Source organism: Trachypithecus francoisi, unplaced genomic scaffold (genome assembly GCF_009764315.1).
Source record: "Trachypithecus francoisi isolate TF-2019V2 unplaced genomic scaffold, Tfra_2.0 Lachesis_group12, whole genome shotgun sequence".
Lineage (NCBI taxonomy): Eukaryota > Metazoa > Chordata > Mammalia > Primates > Cercopithecidae > Trachypithecus > Trachypithecus francoisi.
The window spans coordinates 62,718,428-62,738,249 of NW_022681457.1; the positions used below are offsets into that span (position 1 = coordinate 62,718,428).

The following is a 19,822-nucleotide window of genomic DNA, read 5'->3' on the forward strand; positions in this document are numbered from 1 at the left end:
TCACAAACACCCTACACACTACTCACACACCCACAGACACCCCCATCACAAGCACCCTACACACTACACACACACCCTCATCACAAACACCCTACACACCACACGCATCCACACACAATACAGCATACCCACATCCACCACACCCCCATCACAAACACCCTACATACTACACACACACACACATCCTCATCACAAACACCCTATACACCACCCGCACCCACACACAACACAACACACTCACACCCACAGCCCATCACAAACACCCTACATACTACACACACACCCACACACCCCCATCACAAGCACCCTACACACTACACACACACCCCCCCATCACAAACACCCTACACACCACACACACCCACACACAACACAGCACACTCACACCCACCACAGCCCATCACAAACACCCTACATACTACACACACACACCCCCATCACAAACACCCTACATACTACACACACACCCACACACCCCCATCACAAACACCCTACACACTACACACACACCCACACACCCCATCACAAACACCTACATACTACACACACACACCACCCCCATCACAAACACCCTACACACACACACACACACCCCATCACAAACACCCTACATACTACACACACACCCACACACCCATCACAAACACCCTACACACACCACACACACCCCATCACAAACACCCTACATACTACACACACACACCCCATCACAAACACCCTACATACTACACACACACACCCCCATCACAAACACCCTACATACTACACATACACACCCCCATCACAAACACCCTACATACTACACACACACACCCCATCACAAACACCCTACATACTACACACACACCCACACACCCCCATCACAAACACCCTACACACTACACACACACACACACACCATCACAAACACCCTACATACTACACACACACACCCCCATCACAAACACCCTACATACTACACACACACACCCTCATCACAAACACCCTACATACTACACACACACCCACACACCCCCATCACAAACACCCTACACACTACACACACACACACACCCCATCACAAACACCCTACACACCACACACACACACAACACAGCACACTCACACCCACCACAGCCCATCACAAACACCCTACATACTACACACACACACCCCCATCACAAACACCCTACATACTACACACACACACATCCCCATCACAAACACCCTACACACTACACACACACACACCCTCATCACAAACACCCTACACACCACACACACACAGACCCTCATCACAAACACCCTACACACCACACACACCTGCATACAACACAGCACACTCACACCCACCACACCCCCATCACAAACACCCTACACACTACTCACACCCACACACACCCACCACACCATCACAAACACCCTACTACACACACACCCTCATCACAAACACCCTGCACACCACACACACACCCATGCACAACACAGCACACTCACACCCACCACACCCCCATCACAAACACCCCACACACTACTCACACACCCACATACACCCCCATCACAAACACCCTACACACTACACAAACACACCCTCATCACAAACACCCTACACACCACACGCACACCCAAGCACAACACAGCACACTCACACCCACCACAGCCCATCACACCCTACATACTTCACACACACACACACCCTCATCACAAACATCCTACATACCACACACACCTGCACACAACACAACACACTCACATCCACCACACCCCCATCACAAACACCCTACACACTACACACACACACCCACCATACCATCACAAACACCCTACGTACTACACACACACCCTCATCACAAACACCCTACACACTACACATACACCCATGCACAACACAGCACACACATGCCCACATACCCTCCCTCACATGCACCCTACACACCACACACACACACACACAACACAGCACACACACACTCCCATCACAACCTACACATCACACACACACCCCATCACAAACACCCTACACACCACACACACAACACAGCACACGCACACCCACATGCACCCCTCCTCATAAACACCCTATACACCACACACCCCATCACAAACACCCTACACACCACACACACCACAAACACAGCAATGCCCCCCACACACAACATACTCTACATGCATCACACACCTCACACACATCCCCCACATACGTCCTCTCCACATCACATCCATACCTACCCACCCCTCCACATGCACCACACCACACACAGGTATGCACTCCATATGCACACACAGCCCCCCACACATACACCATACATATGCAAACTCTCCTACCATACCCACATCCATCTCTCACACAAGATGTGGGTATGGCCCTGGGAAGGCTGAGCGCCCCTCCCTGCATACCAGAGCCAGGGACGGAACAGGGTACAAAGTATAAAGGTTCCAGGAGGGCCCCCCGACCCGGTCAAAGTGGCTCCCCAACTCTGGGCTCTGAAGCTGCATGGGGCACTGACTCACAGAGGCCCACAGCCAAAGCCACCCTCCACTAAGCCCGACTCCGATGAAAAATGATGGGAAACGCTCTCACATTCAAAAGACACCACACACTGTTGTGAGCAGAGACTCGGAATAAAAATGCATTCAAAACTACCACCCTCCTCGTCCCAGAACGGGCCTGGGGTGAGGAGTGGGCCGGCCTCAGGCTGCCCACGGCCCCAGGCGTCTGCAACCCTGACAACAGCGAGGCCGTTTCCGCAGGAAGTGGCAGATCCTGCAGACGGGGGTGCCGTTTCCCTGGGCGACTTTGGATCGCAGTATCTGCCAGATGGATTTTCAAAAACCAGCAGATAGGGACTCAAAAGGAAGCTGAGGAGCTGAAGGTCAAATGTGCAGTCTGGTGGGTTTTGCTTGCAAAGGCCAGGTACTCCTGTCAGCCTCGCTCCTGGTGCCCTAGTGATTCCAGGAGCAGCTGGAAGCAGCCGTACGCAATCAGATCTGGCCACTCCCCAGCTCCGGTCCCACACAGTCAACCTCGCCACCACTGCTCTGTTACAACTGAGCCTTCTCTCCCGAAGGCTCAGGATGTAGAGACTCAGACAGGGTCATCCCAGGGCAGAGGAATGGAGACGCCTGCTGGGGGTGGCTGTGGTAGGGAACCAGGATGGCAGGACACAAGGGTCTACCTCTCAGCTATGGGGCCAGAAGCCCCCTTGGGATGAAGGCTGCCTGATCTGACCTGCCCAGCATGCACACAGAGGAGGCATCCGCCCTGACTGCTGAGCTGCTTCTCTGAGCAGTGGGACATGTCAACAGGCTCTGAGCCAGCAGTGAGGGCCATGAGGAGGATGAGAGGGCAGCCAGGTCAAAACTGCAGGTGTCACCCAGAGTCAAGGATCCCCTGGCGCAGGAGCCCTCACTCGTCCTGAGGCGTGCCACTTGCAAGAAAGGCTGAGGCCACAACTCTGCTCTGGGTGGAGAGAGGATGCTGGGAGAATCCTCCTGCAGAAAGCAAACCTAAACTCTTCGTCACTGCTGTCCCAGTTACAATGGCTGGGGAATAAACCACTCCAACATTTAATGGAGTGCAAGACCACCGATCATGTTCATGGACTCTGAAGGTCGGGAATTCGGACCGAGCCCGGAGAGGACAGCAAAGCTCTGCTCCACATCTAGGACCTCAGCAGGTGGAAGGCTGGGGCTCGGAACCACCTGGGGCTCATGCACGCTGGCGGCTGGTGCTGCTGGCGGCTGGGGTCCCCCTGTGGGGAGTCTGTGCTTCCTCATGATGTGGCGGGTGGGTTCCCAGGGCAAGCACCCCACGGGAGAGAACCAGGTGGAAGCCACAATGCAGTTTACAGTCAAGCCTCAGACATCACACAGCAGTACCGCCACCTGGTCATGAGGCCCAGACCTGGGTCAGGCAGGAGGGAAACAGATGTCACCTGCAGACAGCGAGTGTCCAGAAACACTGCTGTGGCCATTTTTGGACACGACAATCTGCCTCCTGGAACCATCCCTGCCTCGTGTCAGTGTCACAGATACAACCGCCACTACACTGGCCAGCACTGTAACTCCAGTCCTGGGGGGCTTCCAGAGCGGCATCACAGGGAAGGAACTGGAGCCCCAAACATGACCAGACCCACTCGCAAGCCCCACGGCCCCTCAGAAGCCACACTGAGCAAGCAGGCAAGCTCAGCCTCCAACCGCAGCTCCAGCAAGACCCGGCGGCAGGACCTGCACGGGTCACACTCCCATGCTGAGCCATTTCTTCTTTTATAACAGGGCAGTCATAAGGATTCCACCAGGAATGAGATGAAGGTCGACAGTAAAGATCACAACAGGATGGGAAGGCACCGTCAGGTGAGGGCCTCCGAGGGGCAGCCCGGTAGAAGCCCCAAAGGCACTCAGCCCGGGTGTGTCCACTCCGTGCCCTTTTTCCCAGGGGCTGAGCCAGGAGATCACCCCCAGGAGAAACAGCCCTCTTTTCTTCTGCTGCCAATTGTGCTCCAGGCTGAGTCCTGCCCAGCAAAGATCCCAGTCTTGCCAGGCTGGAATCCTGCCAAGCAGCCTAAGAGCAGAATGATCACCAACTTGTAAGCCTGAACCCCTCTCCCTGAGACAGCAGGAGCAGCACACACCACAGCCAACAAAGGCAGAAACGGAGTCTGCACTGAAGGGAGGGTGAGGGGAGGGTGGTGCTGGAAGCAGGGGAAGCCCCACTGTGGCCCCAGCCCTCGGCACAGAGCCCAGTCCCTGTGGCAGCCAGGGGCCTTGTCACTCAAACCAGTCACAGCCTCTCCAGCCCACCTGGTAATGAGCGTTCTGGGGCACCAGGCAGCAAAGGCTGCAATTTATACATTAGCCCGGAATAATCACTCTCCAGGTGGAGATGACACGCAGCGAGGCGGCCAGCATTTAGCAGGATCCTCTGATCACCTCAAACCTCCCTGGTTAAGTACAGTGTCCACCCTGGCACCTCTGAGCAGGCAGAACAGCTCCTCGGGGGTGGGGGAACCTGGAACAGTAGGCACCGTGGAGGGTGGAAGCAGGTGCACCATAGCCAGAGCCTCTGCTCCATCTCACACGTGGGCCAGGAGGGCAGGGCCTGCACTGTGTGCAGAGGCAGGCAGCAAATAACACACCTAGCACATCAGCAACAGGTCTCAGAAAGGCAGTCCCCCAACCCCAACCCAACCCACCACCCTCAGGCACGCACAGGGCCATGCCACACCTGTCGATGCCATGCAGGAGTGACGGTCTCCCAGGGCCAAAGCCTCAAACGTTTTCACAGAGCGAGGAAGCTAGAATTTCAGGATTAACAAATTGCACTTCTAAACAAACAAGGCCCCCAGCTGACAGGGCTCTGATGAGTGGGGAACACCATGGTTCTCGGTCTCGAGTCGAATTAGAAAAAATGACATGGACACACATGGAGTGGTTTTAAGGAGTGGAGAATTTAATAGACCAGAAGGAAGGAAGAAGACAGAAGTAGCTCCTCTGTACAGAGACAGAGGAAGGGGGACTCCAAAGCTGAAAGAGGAGGTCCCCAAGTGCAGTGGCCACCAGCCAGGTATATATGCAGAGGCTGGGGGAGGTGGTGTCTGATTTGCATAGGGCTCAGGAGATTGGTTTGACCAAGCACGTTATTCACATAGCCCACGAAAAAGCTGGCCCTCCCACCCTAGCCTTTTAATATGCAAATGCAGGGTACCATGGATGTTCTACACATGTGGGGATATGTGGGGGCAGCCATGTTGCCAGGAACATGTGGGGCAAGGGCAAGAAGGCCTTGGGAATCGCCATGTTGGGTGGACCCAGTTTCTAATGGCCTGCATCTGCATATCAAAGGTTGCCTGCCTGGCTTTAGGAGCTGTGGCTTTACCAGAAAACTTCCCAAGGACCCCTTTTCCTCTCTATCTACCTAAAATAATTTCTTAATAACTCCTACGACACAGTTGTACTCCAGCTGTAACATCCCTTCCCAACCAAGGGTGCAGGGCTCTGGTGCGAGACAGGCTGTCACAGCCCTGACCGCACGCCCTTCCTCCTGCAGTTCTTCCCTACTCCCCGTCCCCAGGCCCAGCCCGGCCCTCCCATCCCACCTCCCCTCCACCTCCCCTCCCCACCCCTAGCCCATGGTTGGTAGCCGCGGTGCCTCAGCCAGGCTGCTCCTTACTTTCCCATCCAGGTGGCATGGCTGGCAGGAAGCCTGGGCACAAACAGGGTCGACTTCCCAGTGTCAACATCAATGACGCCGAAGCAGCCTGGCTCAGTGACACCGAACGCCCAGTGAAAAAAGGACTCCTGTGGCAGGAACAAGAACTCTTGTTAGCCAGTGGAATGTGAGATGCAAGGAGGGACCGTCCGGTGGCTGCATCGCAGCACCCCAGAGAGCCAGCTCAGACCGACAGCCTCTTGCAACTGACCCCAGCCCCAGACATCCCTTCCCCTTAGCACCCGACTCCCTGGCTCATCCTCCCGTGGTTTGGCAGGGGGCAACCTGACAGCTCCTCCACCCTGCTGAGAGCCCTCCTTGATGCTGTAGGTTTTGGGTATGTGCCCAAGCCCCCCTGTATTCCCACCCCCTAGGTCCATGACAGGGCGCCCAGCACCACCACACATCCAGCTCAGTCCTGCCTCTCTGCCACGTGCAGGCAGGCAAGACGCCCCCCAGATTCCAGTGCCCAGGCCGGATATCTGCACGGAAATGGATTCCTCCATTTAGGACTTCTTACTTCCCTCTCCCACCCCCGGGGCGGCTGATGACTTCAGTGTTTAGGGATGAATGCTGCGCTAAAAGGACGTCACATAGGTACGGTGGAGGAGGATCTCTTCCAAAATTAGCCTTGCATACCATCAGAAAGGGAGCCAACAGCTGAATTTAGGAAATCGGTTTTTAAGCCGCAGAATATTTAAACCTGGAGAAGCATCAAGACTGGCCAGAGAAAACTTATTTAGACCGCCATGTCTCTCACTGCCATGGGACTGCAGGCTTGCAGCTGTGTGAACAATAGCGGACAGACGGGCCCCTTCGGGCAGAAGGTGCTTTTAGTAAAGAAAAAAATGGTCTGCGGTCGCTCAGCAATGGGTCTCAGCCCATCTGTGGACTGCCGGGGCAACAGGGTTCAGCTAGGGAAGCCATGCCTTCCCATATCCTCTCCATACTCAGCTCCCCTTCGCATTCCCATCTCTCTTCTTGCCAGGATGTCGCATGGGCACATTCCCTAGGCTTTGCCCACCCCAGAGAGGTTCTGAAGCTCCCGCTGTGGTCAGGCTCCAGCTCTGGGCATGGCAGTGGGGAGAAAATAGCACTAGATTTAGAGATGGAAGACGAGGTTCTAATCCCAACTCCACCTCTTGGCAAGTCATTTTCCCTCTGAGCCTCAGTTTTCTCATCTGCAAAATGGGTGTAATGCTAAGATCTGTGAAAGTGGGCCAAGCTCAGAGCCTCACAGTCTTCCTGGGTGGGTGTCCTCATGTTCCTGTACCTGGGGACTGAGTGCTGCCAGTGACTCTCAGCCATGGCCACCATGATCAGGCTGGTTGCCCGCAGGTGGGCCACCCACCGCCCCACATCTTCAAATTCTACATCTTCAAGGAGCCCCTGGACCACTTCCCAGGCGAGGAAACGGAGGTTCAGGGAGGGCCACAAAAGGCAGCTCTGGCCAAGCTGGGGCCTCCAACTCCTGCTCAGGCGAGAGGCCCCATCACAGGCCCGCTCACCTGCGGCCAAGGGGGCAGGCTCACCTGGCGGAAGAGGACCCCAGTGTCGGTGCAGTAGCGCTGAGTCTCTTCCCCGCCCTGCAGGACCACGACGGAGCCGGCCTGCACAGCGGGGTTCTTCCGCAGCCGCTCACACAGGCGCTGCCGGTTCAAGGCAAAGAGCGCCAGCGGCACCTTCAGGGTTTCATTCCCCAGCCAAAATGAGGGTCTGCAGAGGCAAGAGCACACACAGCCACACAGGCCTCTGTTAGCATCTCCAAGCATGCCCACACCTGAGATCGGGGTGACCGGAGGCCCGAGCCTGCCGTGGGACCCCCATCAGCACGGGGCAAGCTGCCCGAGCTCCACCTGCTTTTGACCCAGAAATAGCCCCTCACTGGTCCCCCTGAGAACCACAGGGGCTTGTCTCCCCTCCATCACCCATGCTGTCCTGACTCCACCCCCCTGCTCCTCTGTCCCCCAACCAACTGCCCAGCAGGCCACAGGGACTGCACACTCGAATCTGCAGCAGGTCCCCAGTCCTGCTGCATTGGTGCCCATGACCCTGGGGGCCACTCTCTCTGTGGAAACCCTCCCCAACAGCAGCTGGTCCAGGCTCCCTACCAGCCAGGCCCCCAGCTCCCGGCCCAACCTCCCTGCTGAAGCCCAGCTTGGCCCAACCCTGGGGCCTCTTCCCTAACCGGCTCCTTCCCTCAGCTCAGCTGAGCTCACCCGATCCCTCGGCTCAAAGACCATCTGCATCTGCAGACCAATGACGTCTGGCTCCAGACTCACAGACCCATCGGCCACCCTCAGCAGGCAGAAGATGGCCCTGAACCAAAGCCGCTCCTCCCCAGCCTCCCCCGACACAAAGCACCTGCGCCTGGACAGTCCTGCAGGCCCTCCTGACCTCCTATCTCATCCAACCTCCTGGCCACCAGCAAGGTCTGGACTCTACCTTCAATGCACATCCCCATCCCCAGGGCCACCGCCCCATGTCCCGTCTAGACAACTGCAGGCAACTCTCAACAGCGCTCTTGGCCCCAGCTTCCCCACAGCCTGGTCTGCACCTTCTGCCACAATGGCCCTTTCGAAATGCCAATCCCAGCACACACTCTCTGCCCGACCCCGTGCTGGCTGGCTTCTCTGAGTGCAGACTTCACTCCCCAGCCATGAGGGATCCAGGCCCCCAGTTCACCCTTGGTTTCCTCTGCTGCAGCATCCTCGCTCATCCCTGAACAGCCAGAACACTCCAGCCTTTGCCGCTGCGGTGCCCTGTGGAGAATGCTCTTCCCAAGGGCCCTTTTACCCAGCCTCTGCAGAAATGCCCCTTTCCTACCCAACCCACCCCCCAGCTCTCTTCACGTCTCTTTAGAGCCCCCATCACTCTTCATTTATTTGTTTGCTGGCCCTCCAGGTAACGTGTAAGCTCCCTGAAGGCAGGGACAGAGCAGGTGTCGGTATCTATGGAATGAATGAATAAACAGACGGTGGTCCCAGCAAGCAGGCTGGAGGCCGGGGCGGGTGTGGAGAGACAATGGGGATGAGGTGGAGGAGGAGTAAGCAGGGGCGGGGTATGCAGGAGGGAGCCCCTGCAGGCTCTCCAGCCAGGGGACAGTGGGTGGGCATGGAGGTCAAGGAGGCAGGGACGTCCCAGAGCTGGTGAGAGCAGAGAGCGCTGCCCAGGAACTGCAGTGAAGCTGCGGATGAAACCTGCCCTCACAGTGCAGCACTGTGAAGCTGCCTGGGGCACCTCTTACACTCACCTCACATGGGACCCTCAGAGGCCCTGACCCTCCTGCCAGGGTCCCACAAGCAGGTGACACCTTCTGCACATCTTGGCTCCAATACGACCTTCTCAGGATGGTCTACCCCAGCCTCCCTCTTTGAACCTGCAACTCTTCTCCTTGCCCAACCCCCTACTAGTCCCTGGCCTGAGGTTTCCCCACTTGCTCTCCAGATACACCCCCCTGCACTGTACCCAGAGGCTGACCTACCCAACCTCCTCAGCGTGGATGCTGCCTCCTGCCTCCAGGCACGCTGAGCCTACGGCAGGCAAAAGAGGCTGGGGGCAGGAGGAGAAGGAGGAGGACAGTGGATCCACTCCCCTGGCTCCCTCCCTGGGGACCCTGGAACTAAACGGCTGGGGGCACGTCTCCACCCAGGGCCACTGCTCTGATGAGGCCACCCTGCCCCACAGCACGGCCCTTGCTGGGTTTCTGACCAGGTTCCCCACTCTTCTTTCCTGGGTTCCCTTAACATGCGCACAGCTCTGCATATCGTCCCCACTCTCCACTCTCCTTAGTGGGCCCCTGAAGTAAACTCCTAATGTGGGGCCAGGTCCCTGGCTAAGACAACGCTTAGCACTCAGCACCTTCCAACCTAAATACAGCGGGTGCTGCCTGGTGCTTCCTGGTGTTCTCCAGCCCACCCCCTCGGGTGGAAACACTGGGAGATGGAGCTCCACGTTGCCTCGGTCACTGCCGTGCTCTCACCTGGCACCTTGCCTGACACACAGCAAACGCTCAACACATATCTGCTGAATGACACACAGGACCACACACACAGCTGTGGGATGAGAAGATGCCACATCAGCCGCAGCGGGGCAGGAAGCAGCCCTGGAGCCCCAGCCTGCCCAGGAAGGGTGGAGGGTCAGAAGCAGCCGCACATGCTGACATGACTAGAGCTCCCCCACATACCCTTCCTACCCTCCCAGGAGGGTGAACAGGTGGCTGGGTGGACACCAGCAGCCAGAGCTTCCTCTGGGCTACGGCTGCTTTTCTCCCACACTCAGCCATCGGGATGAAAGGACAGAGGGAAGTCGGTGAGAGTTTGTAAACATGACCACATCCCAGATGGCCACGCCGTCGGGAACTGAAAGTGCAGTCACCAGCACCTTGTGCTCAGACGTCCCCCACAGCCTCCCATGCCCTTCACTCGAGAAAGCCCATGGTGGGATGGGCACAGGGGCAAAACTCATCTCTGCAGAGTCCCCAACAGCACAGGGGCAATGACACCGAGGCCCTACTATGGACAGCCTCAGCCACAGTCGTCCAACAGCACGACCAGCCGAAAATGCCCATCCTCAGCCACCAGCCTGGCCCCCACCTGCAATGCTCGCAGAAGGGCTGGCCTTCCCTTTGTCCAGAACCTTCTGAGAGACTGAAATTTCTCAGGGCACACGGACTGGGATCCCAAGGGCTGAGCAGAAAACTTGATAAGCCACCTTCTCCTTGAGCACTCAGCTGCAACTGCAAAGAAGATCTACAACCATAGCCGGGCGCGGTGGCGGGCGCCTGTAGTCCCAGCTACTCAGGAGGCTGAGGCAGGAGAATAGCATGAACCCGGGAGGCGGAGACTGCAGTGAGCCAAGATCACGCCACTGCACTCCAGCCTGGGCAACAGAGCGAGACTCCGTCTCAAAAAAAAAAAAAAATCTACAACCATGCTTACTTCTCCACAGGGCTCTGCCAGAACAGAACCCACCCTGTGCATGAGAAGGGCTAGCCTGAGCCACGAGGCAGGGCAATACGCTACAGTCATTAATTACAGGACACCAAGGAATAAAGTTTTATAGAGACATGCCCTTTGATTTCTCATGGCAGAAACCAAACCCCCAGAGAGACTGTCAGGCTCAGAGCCAACACAGATGAATTCTTCCTGCAAATTCAGCAAATGCAGCACCAATAAAACATCTCCAACAGGTTTCTGCTGCAGTTTTTGTTAAGTGGCATCCGGAATTTAAAAGGCAAAAGCCATTATCATCCCCAGGTCCCAAGGTAAATAAGCCATGCTTTGCTGCAGACAGACAGGGCGCAAGAGCTCTAGGGCCTCAGAGACCCACAGAACAAGTCTCTGAGACCCAGAGGCCAGGATCCCCGCTGCCCTGGCAACAACCAAGACCCGGTAAGCAGCCCAGGACCAAGAACGGAGTGACCAAGACTGAGGCCAGTTCCCAAGGAGGGTAGGACGCCACTGCCCCTGCAAGCCATCCCTGTCTCCATACAACCCACACCCCCGTATCAGTACCGGGCCACCCTCTCCTTAACAGCCAACTGCAGGGCTCTTACCTAAGGCCTAGGGACCCCCAAGGATTCATCCTCAAAATTAGGGGCTCCATCTACTTGAATGGGAAAAAGCTATACCTTTATTTTCTCTAACCTCCAATTCAAATTTACATTTTCTTCAATTATTCACATAAGTAACAAACTACTCAGTGTCAGCAATGCATGTTAATCTGTCACTAGCAAAAATCAAAGGTATTTTAATATTACGTTATTGCTGTTGCAGTATCTCGAAATATCACTTTTGCACCTCACAACTTCAAAATTAAAGTAGTTGGGCCAGGCGCAGCGGCTCATGCCTATAATCCCAGCACTGTGGGAGGCAGGAATTTGAGACCAGAACGGGCAACATGGCAAAACCCCATCTCTACCGAAAACACAAAATTAGCCAGGAATGGTGGCTTGTGGTTGTGGTCCCAGCTACCCAGGAGGCTGAGGCAGTGGGATTGCTTGAGCCCTGGAGGCAGAGAGTACAGTGAATAGAGATCCCAACACTACACTCCAGCCTGGGGGACAGGGCAGACCCTGTCTCAAATTTATGTAACATTTTGATAACTGTATTTCCAAATAATTGGATTTTATTTTTGAAATATTCTGTACTTATTTCACGCATTTAAAAACATTACGCCAGCCAGGCACGGTGGCTCACGCCTATAATCCCAACATTTTGGGAGGCCAACACAGGCGGACCATCTGAGGTCAGGAGTTCGAAACCAGCCTGGCCAACATGGTGAAACTCTGTCTCTACTAAAAATACAAAAAGTAGCCGGGCATAGTGGTGTACACCTATAATCCCAGCCACTCGGGAGGCTGAGGCAGGAGAATCACTTGAACCTGGGAGGTGGAAGTTGTAGTAAGCCGAGATCAAGCCACTGCACTCCAGCCTGGGCGACAGAGTGAGTCTCCCTCTCAAAAAACAAACAAAAAAAAAAAAACATGACGCCAAGAATGGTGCATAGGTTTCACTGATGCCTGTGGGGTCCACCGCACAGACAAGGAAAAATCTAGAATGTGCACTAGAATGTGGAGTCGCTGGCCAGGCGCGGTCGTTCATGCCTGTAAACAAGGCACTTTGGGAGGTTGAGGTGGGTGGATCACGAGGTCAGGAGTTCGAGACCATCCTGGCCAACATAATGAAACCCCATCTCTACTAAAAATACAAAAAAATTGTCCAGGCGTGGTAGCAGGCACCTGTAATCCCAGCTACTCAGGAGGCTGAGGCAGGAGAACTGCTGGAACCCAGCAGGCAGAGGTTGCAGTGAGCCATGATCGTGCCATTGTACTCCAGCCCGGGTGACAGTGCAAGACTCTTTCTCAAAAAAAAAAAAAAAAAAAGGCTGTGGAGCCACTTCTAGATAGGGCCACACCGCTAAACTCCCAGCAGGAGAGGCCAGCCAAGGACCAGCCACCTCCTCCCCTCAGCCTCCAGCGTGGGGCCAGGCACCAGACAGACGCTCGGGCAGCCCACTGGGTGCCTGACCGTAAGTGCCAGGCTGGAGAGGGTTGCCACAGCTGGAGAGGACCTTGAGGCAACTGACCAGCATCTTCCACCTTGCACTTCTCAGCATACACAGAAACCAAGAGAGGGCTGTGTGGAGTCAGGACCTGGGGAAGAGCCAGGGAAGGACACTCAGTGGCCAGCCTGCCTCCCACAGGCCCACCCATCCCCAGCCCCCAGAGTCGGCCTGAGTCTTCTGCTCCTGGAGCGCAAGGTTCACATTAGGGTGGGGTTGGGCTCGTGACCCACAATCTGAGTCCTGCAGAAGACTCTCCAGAAGAATGCTGACTCCAGTGTAACCTATGGCCCAACAGGTGCACGCCCAGGAGAGCTCACCTATTGCCTCTTTCTGGCTCTGCAACAGCTCCTGGGAGCCACTCAGTGAAAGAATTAAAGCTATTTCTTCATCCTATTCCTCGGAATTCTGTCACCGTGACTCCTTCCCTCCATCACTAGGAGTCTCCCAGGAAAGCAGGATGGGATGCTGTACTAATTTAGAGTAAATCCCCTTTTCATTCATTTCATCAAGCACCAATCACAGGGCAGCCACAGACTGGCCCTGAGCCTGAGGATACAACAGAACCCCTGGGCTCTAAGGATGCTAAGAGAGGCATGAAGGGAAGCAACTCCTAACCCACAATGGGTAGACGTGGAAATGTGTCCTGCTGGTGAGAAAAGCGCGTGCTCCGGAGTTCTGAGCACTCAGCCTTTACCGGAGGGCTGGGAAAGGCTTCTGGGAAAGGGAACCATCTGAGCTGGGCCTGCAAACATTTGAACAATCACATAGAGGACAAGAGCATTCCAGGGATAGCGGGTGAGTGTGCAAGGGAAGAAGGGAATGGAAAAGCCATGTGGGGGAGCAGACGCAGACAGGTCTGGCTGGAGCTGAGATATTTCAAATGATCAACCCTGCCTGTGGAATGCTCAAAGCATGGCTCAAGGAGACAGCAGTGCCACCAAGTGCCATGGGATAGGGACCCCCTCCATGAGGGGATGGGAGGTGACGTCACGGCACTCCGTCTCAACCTCAAACCTATACCCAGACTAGCAAGAGAAAGTAGGATCAACCCTGAAACACTCCCAGAGTAGACTCTTGAGTTTCAAATTGAATCTGAGATGCTAGTTTAGGGCTTCCCCTACTCCCCAAATCATATGGGGCACACCCCAGTCACCTGGAACTCTCATGGACCCCCTCTGTCCCAGGCTCTGGTAGGATTCTACAGACAACCAAATCCAACTCCCACGGAGCCCATGGCCATGGCCGTGACTTGCTGGCGTCATGCCTCGTTATGCCTGACTCTATGATCTGTCCTGTGGGTGCAGCTGGGAGCTGAGCCGGAAACATACTTAATCGATCTGCTCTTAAGGAAGCCACTGGGGTCAACCTCAGGCTCAAAGTACCCATGGGAAAGCCCCATACCAGACTGGGATGGCTCTTCCCAAGGAGACTGCCAGGCTCTGGAAGCTCCCACGCCCTCTCAATAGCACACCTTTCTAAGACTTGCCTGTCAGGCCTCTGAGCCCAAGTCAAGCCATCGCATCCCCTGTGACTTGCACAGATACGCCCAGATGGCCTGAAGTAACTGAAGAATCACAAAAGAAATGCAAATGCCCTGCCTCGCCTTAACCAATGACATTCCACCACAAAAGTGAAAATGGCCGGTCCTTGCCTTAAGTGACGATATTATCTTGTGAAATTCCTTTTCCTGGCTCATCCTGGCTCAAAAAGCTCCCCCACTGAGCACCTTGTAACCCCCACTCCTGCCCGCCAGAAAACAACCCCTCTTTGACTATAATTTTCCTTTACCTACCCAAATCCTATAAAACGGCCCCACCCTTATCTTCCTTCACTGACTCTCTTTTCGGACTCAGCCCGCCTGCACCCAGGTGAAATAAATAGCCATGTTGCTCACACAAAGCCTGTTTGGTGGTCTCTTCACATGGACGCGCATGACACTGCCACTCTGTTTTGCCTCCCTCACCCACCCTGTGTGGTGGCCCAGAGAATTCGTTCTGCTAGAAAAGCTCTCATTCTGGGACCAGGCGCAGTGGCTCACACCTGTAATCCTAGCACTTTGGGAGGCCAAGGTAGGTGGATCACCTGAGGTCAGGAGTTCGAGACCAGTCTGGCCAACATGGTGAAACCCCATCTCTACTAAAAATACAAAAAATGAGCTGGGCGTGGTGGCACACGCCTGTAATTCCAGCTACTGAGGAGGCTAAGGCAGAAGAATCGCTTGAACCTGGGAGGCAGAGGTTGCAGTGAGCCGAGATCGTGCCATTGCACTCCAGTCTGGGTAACAAGAGCAAAACTCCGTTTCAAAAAAACAAAAACAAAAAAAGAAAGAGAAAAAGAAAAGCTCTCATTCCAGGATCCAGTCAGTTCCAGACTTGCTTCTATCCAGACATCAGCTTGGTTCCTGCAGGAAAGCAGCAGGTCTCAGGCCAGCTTGGAATCCTGAACCCAAATGCAACCCCTGGCACTTCCTGTGAGCACTAAGCCAGCCTAAACAGAGAGACAGCACACCCACGGCTGGGCATCAGCCTGCTCATTCTACCCTTTAAAAGGGTCACAGGCTGGATTCAAAGATCTGACCCTGAGTTCCTTGACACCCATCTGAGACTTTGTCTGCACTGTTCTCTACCCAAAGGGAGTCTCATTGCTGAAGGATTAGCACAAAAGTCATCCAGGGAGTGAAGCCTTCCAGCACTTTCCCTGAGCTCAGAATCCATGTCCCTCCTTTGCAAATGCCAAGACCACAGGTAAGCAGATGGATGACAGAGTCCCATGTGTCCATCTGCCCCAGTGGCCTGTGAGTACCTAAGGGAAGGCCCAATGCCATTCCCGGAATACAGCAGGTGCCCACAAAATGTTTGATTTGTATGTTCTAAGCTCCCTCAACCTTGGGGGCCAAACGAGAACCCACTTTCTGTTGCCATTTTCCCTGCATCTTAAAAAGAGAGATGCATTCAGTCCACTAGATTCCCCCATTCTGACCTCAGTTTCCAACCTGGCATCTAGAACACTGCCCCATCCTACACCAAGCCCCCTCTACCCCACTGAGCCACCAGACCCACACCTTCTCCCACTGAACTCACACATAGCTCAGGGGAGCCTACTCTTTTAAAACAGACCCAGCAGCTAGTAACAAAACCCTTCCGGCCCCTCAGGGCAAAGTCTGAAGAAGCCACCTGGAACACCACACCTTCCAGCCCCAGGCATGCACCCCTGTCCCCAGAACACTCTGAACTCTCAACCTTTGTCCCTTACCCTGGGCTCAGATGCTCCCTATCTGGGAGAGTCCGCCCAACGCTCCGGTAAACCCATCTGTCCACCCTTCCTCCCACTAGGACCACTCAGCCTTCTTTCATTCAGCCCAGTATGGAGCACCTACTGTGTGCAAGGCACTGGGCTAGTGAGAACCAGGTTAACGGACCTGCCCTTGCACTCTAAATGCAGAGAAGATAATGAACAAGTACAAACAATGCTCTATATGGTTTATTAGGTAATGATAAGGGCACAAAAAGTGGGATAGATGGTTAGAAAAGGATTCCCTGAGGAGGTGACATTTGGCCCCTGAAAGAAATGTGGACGTGCCCTGCGGGGAAAAGGGAATTCCAAGTCCGTCTCAAATACCGCCTCCTCCGGGAAGCGCCCGGGTGCCTGCGGTCCTCGCAACGCCGCCCTCTCACTTGGGGGTCTTGGCAGCGAACATGCGTGTCGACCCCAGCCCCCACCGCAGCCGCACACAGTGGGGTCGCCAGACGCGCGCAGATAGGGCCTGAGCCAGCCAGGAGGGTGGAGAGGGGCTGCGGCCGCCGCGCTGACCCTGACTCAGAGCGTGAAGCTCGCCGACCGGCGCTCGGACTCTGGGCCGACGGGAAGAGGCACCTACCCGCGGCATTCAGCGAGCCCGGCTGGAGTTCTCACCCGCGGTCCGGCTGGGACACCCTTGCCCCTCTCCACGCCAGCGGGAAACAGCGAGGGAGGCGCACTACTCACCCGGTGGCCGCCGCCATATTCGCCCGGCACCGGCGTCACGTGCAGTGCGGCGTCAGCTGAGCCCCTCCGGGTCCCAATGCGTGGGGCGGGGTAAGAGCGGGGAAAGAGCGGGGAAAGGGCGCGGAAGGGGAGGTGGGGCCGGGAGTCCTGGACCCACCTCCTCCAGAGCCAAACTCCACGGTACGGGAAGGGGCGGTACCTGGGGAGGAGCGGATCGCTGAAGGGGCGGGGCTCCCGGAGAGGGGCGGGCCCAAGAGCGCGACCAGCATAAATGGGCGGGCTGCCTACAGGAGACAGTAGGTAGGCGTAGCGGGCAGCATCTTCCTCCTTTGCGTGGCAGGAGGGAGATCCTGAAGCAGAGGACACCTTGATTCTGGTTCAGCCCCCGATCTGGCGTCCCAGCCAACCCGGGAGAAGAACACATAGGAATAAAGAAACCACGTGGGAGGAGAGGAGGGAGACTGACTCAGGCTAGGGTCGGGACAGAGGTGGGGATTTTTGTTTAAGAAGGGAAAGGGCAGGCCGGGCGCGGTGGCTCAAGCCTGTAATCCCAGCACTTTGGGAGGCCGAGACGGGTGGATCACGCGGTCAGGAGATCGAGACCATCCTGGCTAACACAGTGAAACCCCGTCTCTACTAAAAAAATACAAAAAATCTAGCCGGGCGAGGTGGTGGGCGCCTGTAGTCCCAGCTACTCGGGAGGCTGAGGCGGGAGAATGGTGTAAACCCGGGAGGCAGAGCTTGCAGTGAGCTGAGATCTGGCCACTGCACTCCCGCCCGGGCGACAGAGCGAGACTCCGTCTCAAAAAAAAAAAAAAAAAAAAGAAGGGAAAGGGCTTGAGCAAAGGCCGGGGGACAACTGGAGGACTCTAAAGGTGCAGCAGCCCGAAGAGTGTGCGCGAGAGAGGGGCAGCCTAAGGGAAGTAAGGGCCAGACCCTGCGGGGCCTCCACCATGGGGCCTGTGAGTTAAGTCTGGTAGGATCTTTTCTAGGTTTCCTGGGCTGCCGAATGGAGAAGCTGGAGAAAGGGAAGCCAGGGAGGAGGACAGGCGAGAAGTGGGCACAGCCAAGAAGGGTTTAGGAAGGAGAGTCTGCCAGAAGGCTTACTTCTCTGCCCCACTGGGCACTGGTACTGGGTGCAGAGTCCTACAGAGAAGGGGTAGGGACCCTGCAGCAGACGCTGCCCTCCCTACTGCCAACAGGGTCAGGGCATTACAGGCACGGCCCAAATGCGTTGCACATGTGAGCTCATAGAAACCTCACCACAGCCCTATGAGGTCGAGACTATCTTTAAGTCTATTTTACAGATAAGGAAACTGAGGCCAGACAGTGCTCACACGGGGGCTGAGCTCATGAAACCATACCCTGAGGAATGACCTCACTGCCCATGTGAAGGAAGGGGGCCCCACACTGTTGGGGGAGGGCGTCCCTGGCACCCAGGGCCACACAAGGGTGTACAGATGTGTGTGGACAGGTGGATGAGTGGCCCAGGTAGGCCTGTGGGGCTCCTGACCCCAGCCTGCAGCTGTCCCACAGCTGGAAGTGGCTTCTGATCAAAGGCTATGGATTGGGGGATGCTTCTTGTTTCTTTATCGAGACAATGATGTGGGTCACCATGGCCAGGCTGGTGGGAGCCAGGGGCTGTGACTGGAGAAGCAGCTGCTGTTTGTCCCCATGAAGCAGGGAGGAGAATAGCCTCCTTAAATCGGAAGAAGGGAGCCAGCCATAAGCAGGGTAGTGAAGGGCACGCAGCACGGTTACCTGGAAGCCCAGTACCATCCCTGCTGTCCCCATGGCAGGAGGGAGCTAATGGGGCCACCTCACCGGGCTGCTAGAGGATTTCAGGTTTACACACAAACCTGCAGGCACGGCCCGAGAGGCCAAAGCTGCCAGGAGGACGGTGGCCCCTCCAGACAGCCCCTCCTACCTCCCAGACCCAGATAAGGAAAATGAGAGCTAATGGAAGAGGGGGGCCTCATCCCTTCTACCCCTTCCCACAACACATGGGCAATTTGCAGGGGTCCCTGACCTCCAGGCAAGGTCCAAGAGGAGCTCTCGCCACCCTCTTGCCAGTTTCCAGGGAGGAGAACAGAGGTAAGGATTCACACCCCGCTGCCTGGCCCAGGGGCCCCGAGAACTTGGAACACCCCCCATTAAGCAGTAGCTCTGCCTTCAGCTTAAGAAACTCAACTCCCTAATAAGTGGCACTTAAAAAAATATATAATAACAAAGGGTAAGCAGAATGAGCTTTCCATGCGCCTTCAAGGAAGGAAAACCTATCCCCCCCAGCTCATTGCACCTGCCCACTACCATTTCTTTTGACATAAAATATGTCAAAATTAAGCCAGCTGCCAGCTCTGAGTGCTTACTAATATGAAAACGAAGTCATTATCCCAAACACTCATAAAGTAATAGGAGGAAGGCACCCACCAACTGAGTGGAACTCCCTTGTTTGTGTACAGTAATAAGGAGGCACTGCCCATGACCCCTGCCCACCCAGGTCCCCTGCCCTCTCCCCTCCCCATCAAGAGCTCTGGCAGGGCTGCCCCTCACCCCTCACCCCTCCCTATCAGAGGCTCTGGC

The 19,822-nt window shown here is 55.7% G+C and overlaps 1 protein-coding gene across 1 annotated transcript in view; it reads right to left on the reverse strand.

The window, feature by feature from the left end:
• The window catches only part of PEPD (peptidase D), a 140,639-nt gene extending 123,224 nt beyond the window's left edge, over positions 1 to 17,415 (reverse strand). Inside the window, exons 1-3 of the mRNA XM_033225627.1 lie at positions 17,240 to 17,415; positions 7,720 to 7,903; positions 6,149 to 6,276 (exon numbers count right to left, since the gene is read on the reverse strand). Coding sequence (XP_033081518.1) covers positions 6,149 to 6,276; positions 7,720 to 7,903; positions 17,240 to 17,256 — 329 coding nt within the window. The 5' untranslated portion in view covers positions 17,257 to 17,415. The remainder of the gene's footprint in view (positions 1 to 6,148; positions 6,277 to 7,719; positions 7,904 to 17,239) is intronic.
• Between the last annotated feature and the right edge of the window lie 2,407 nt (positions 17,416 to 19,822).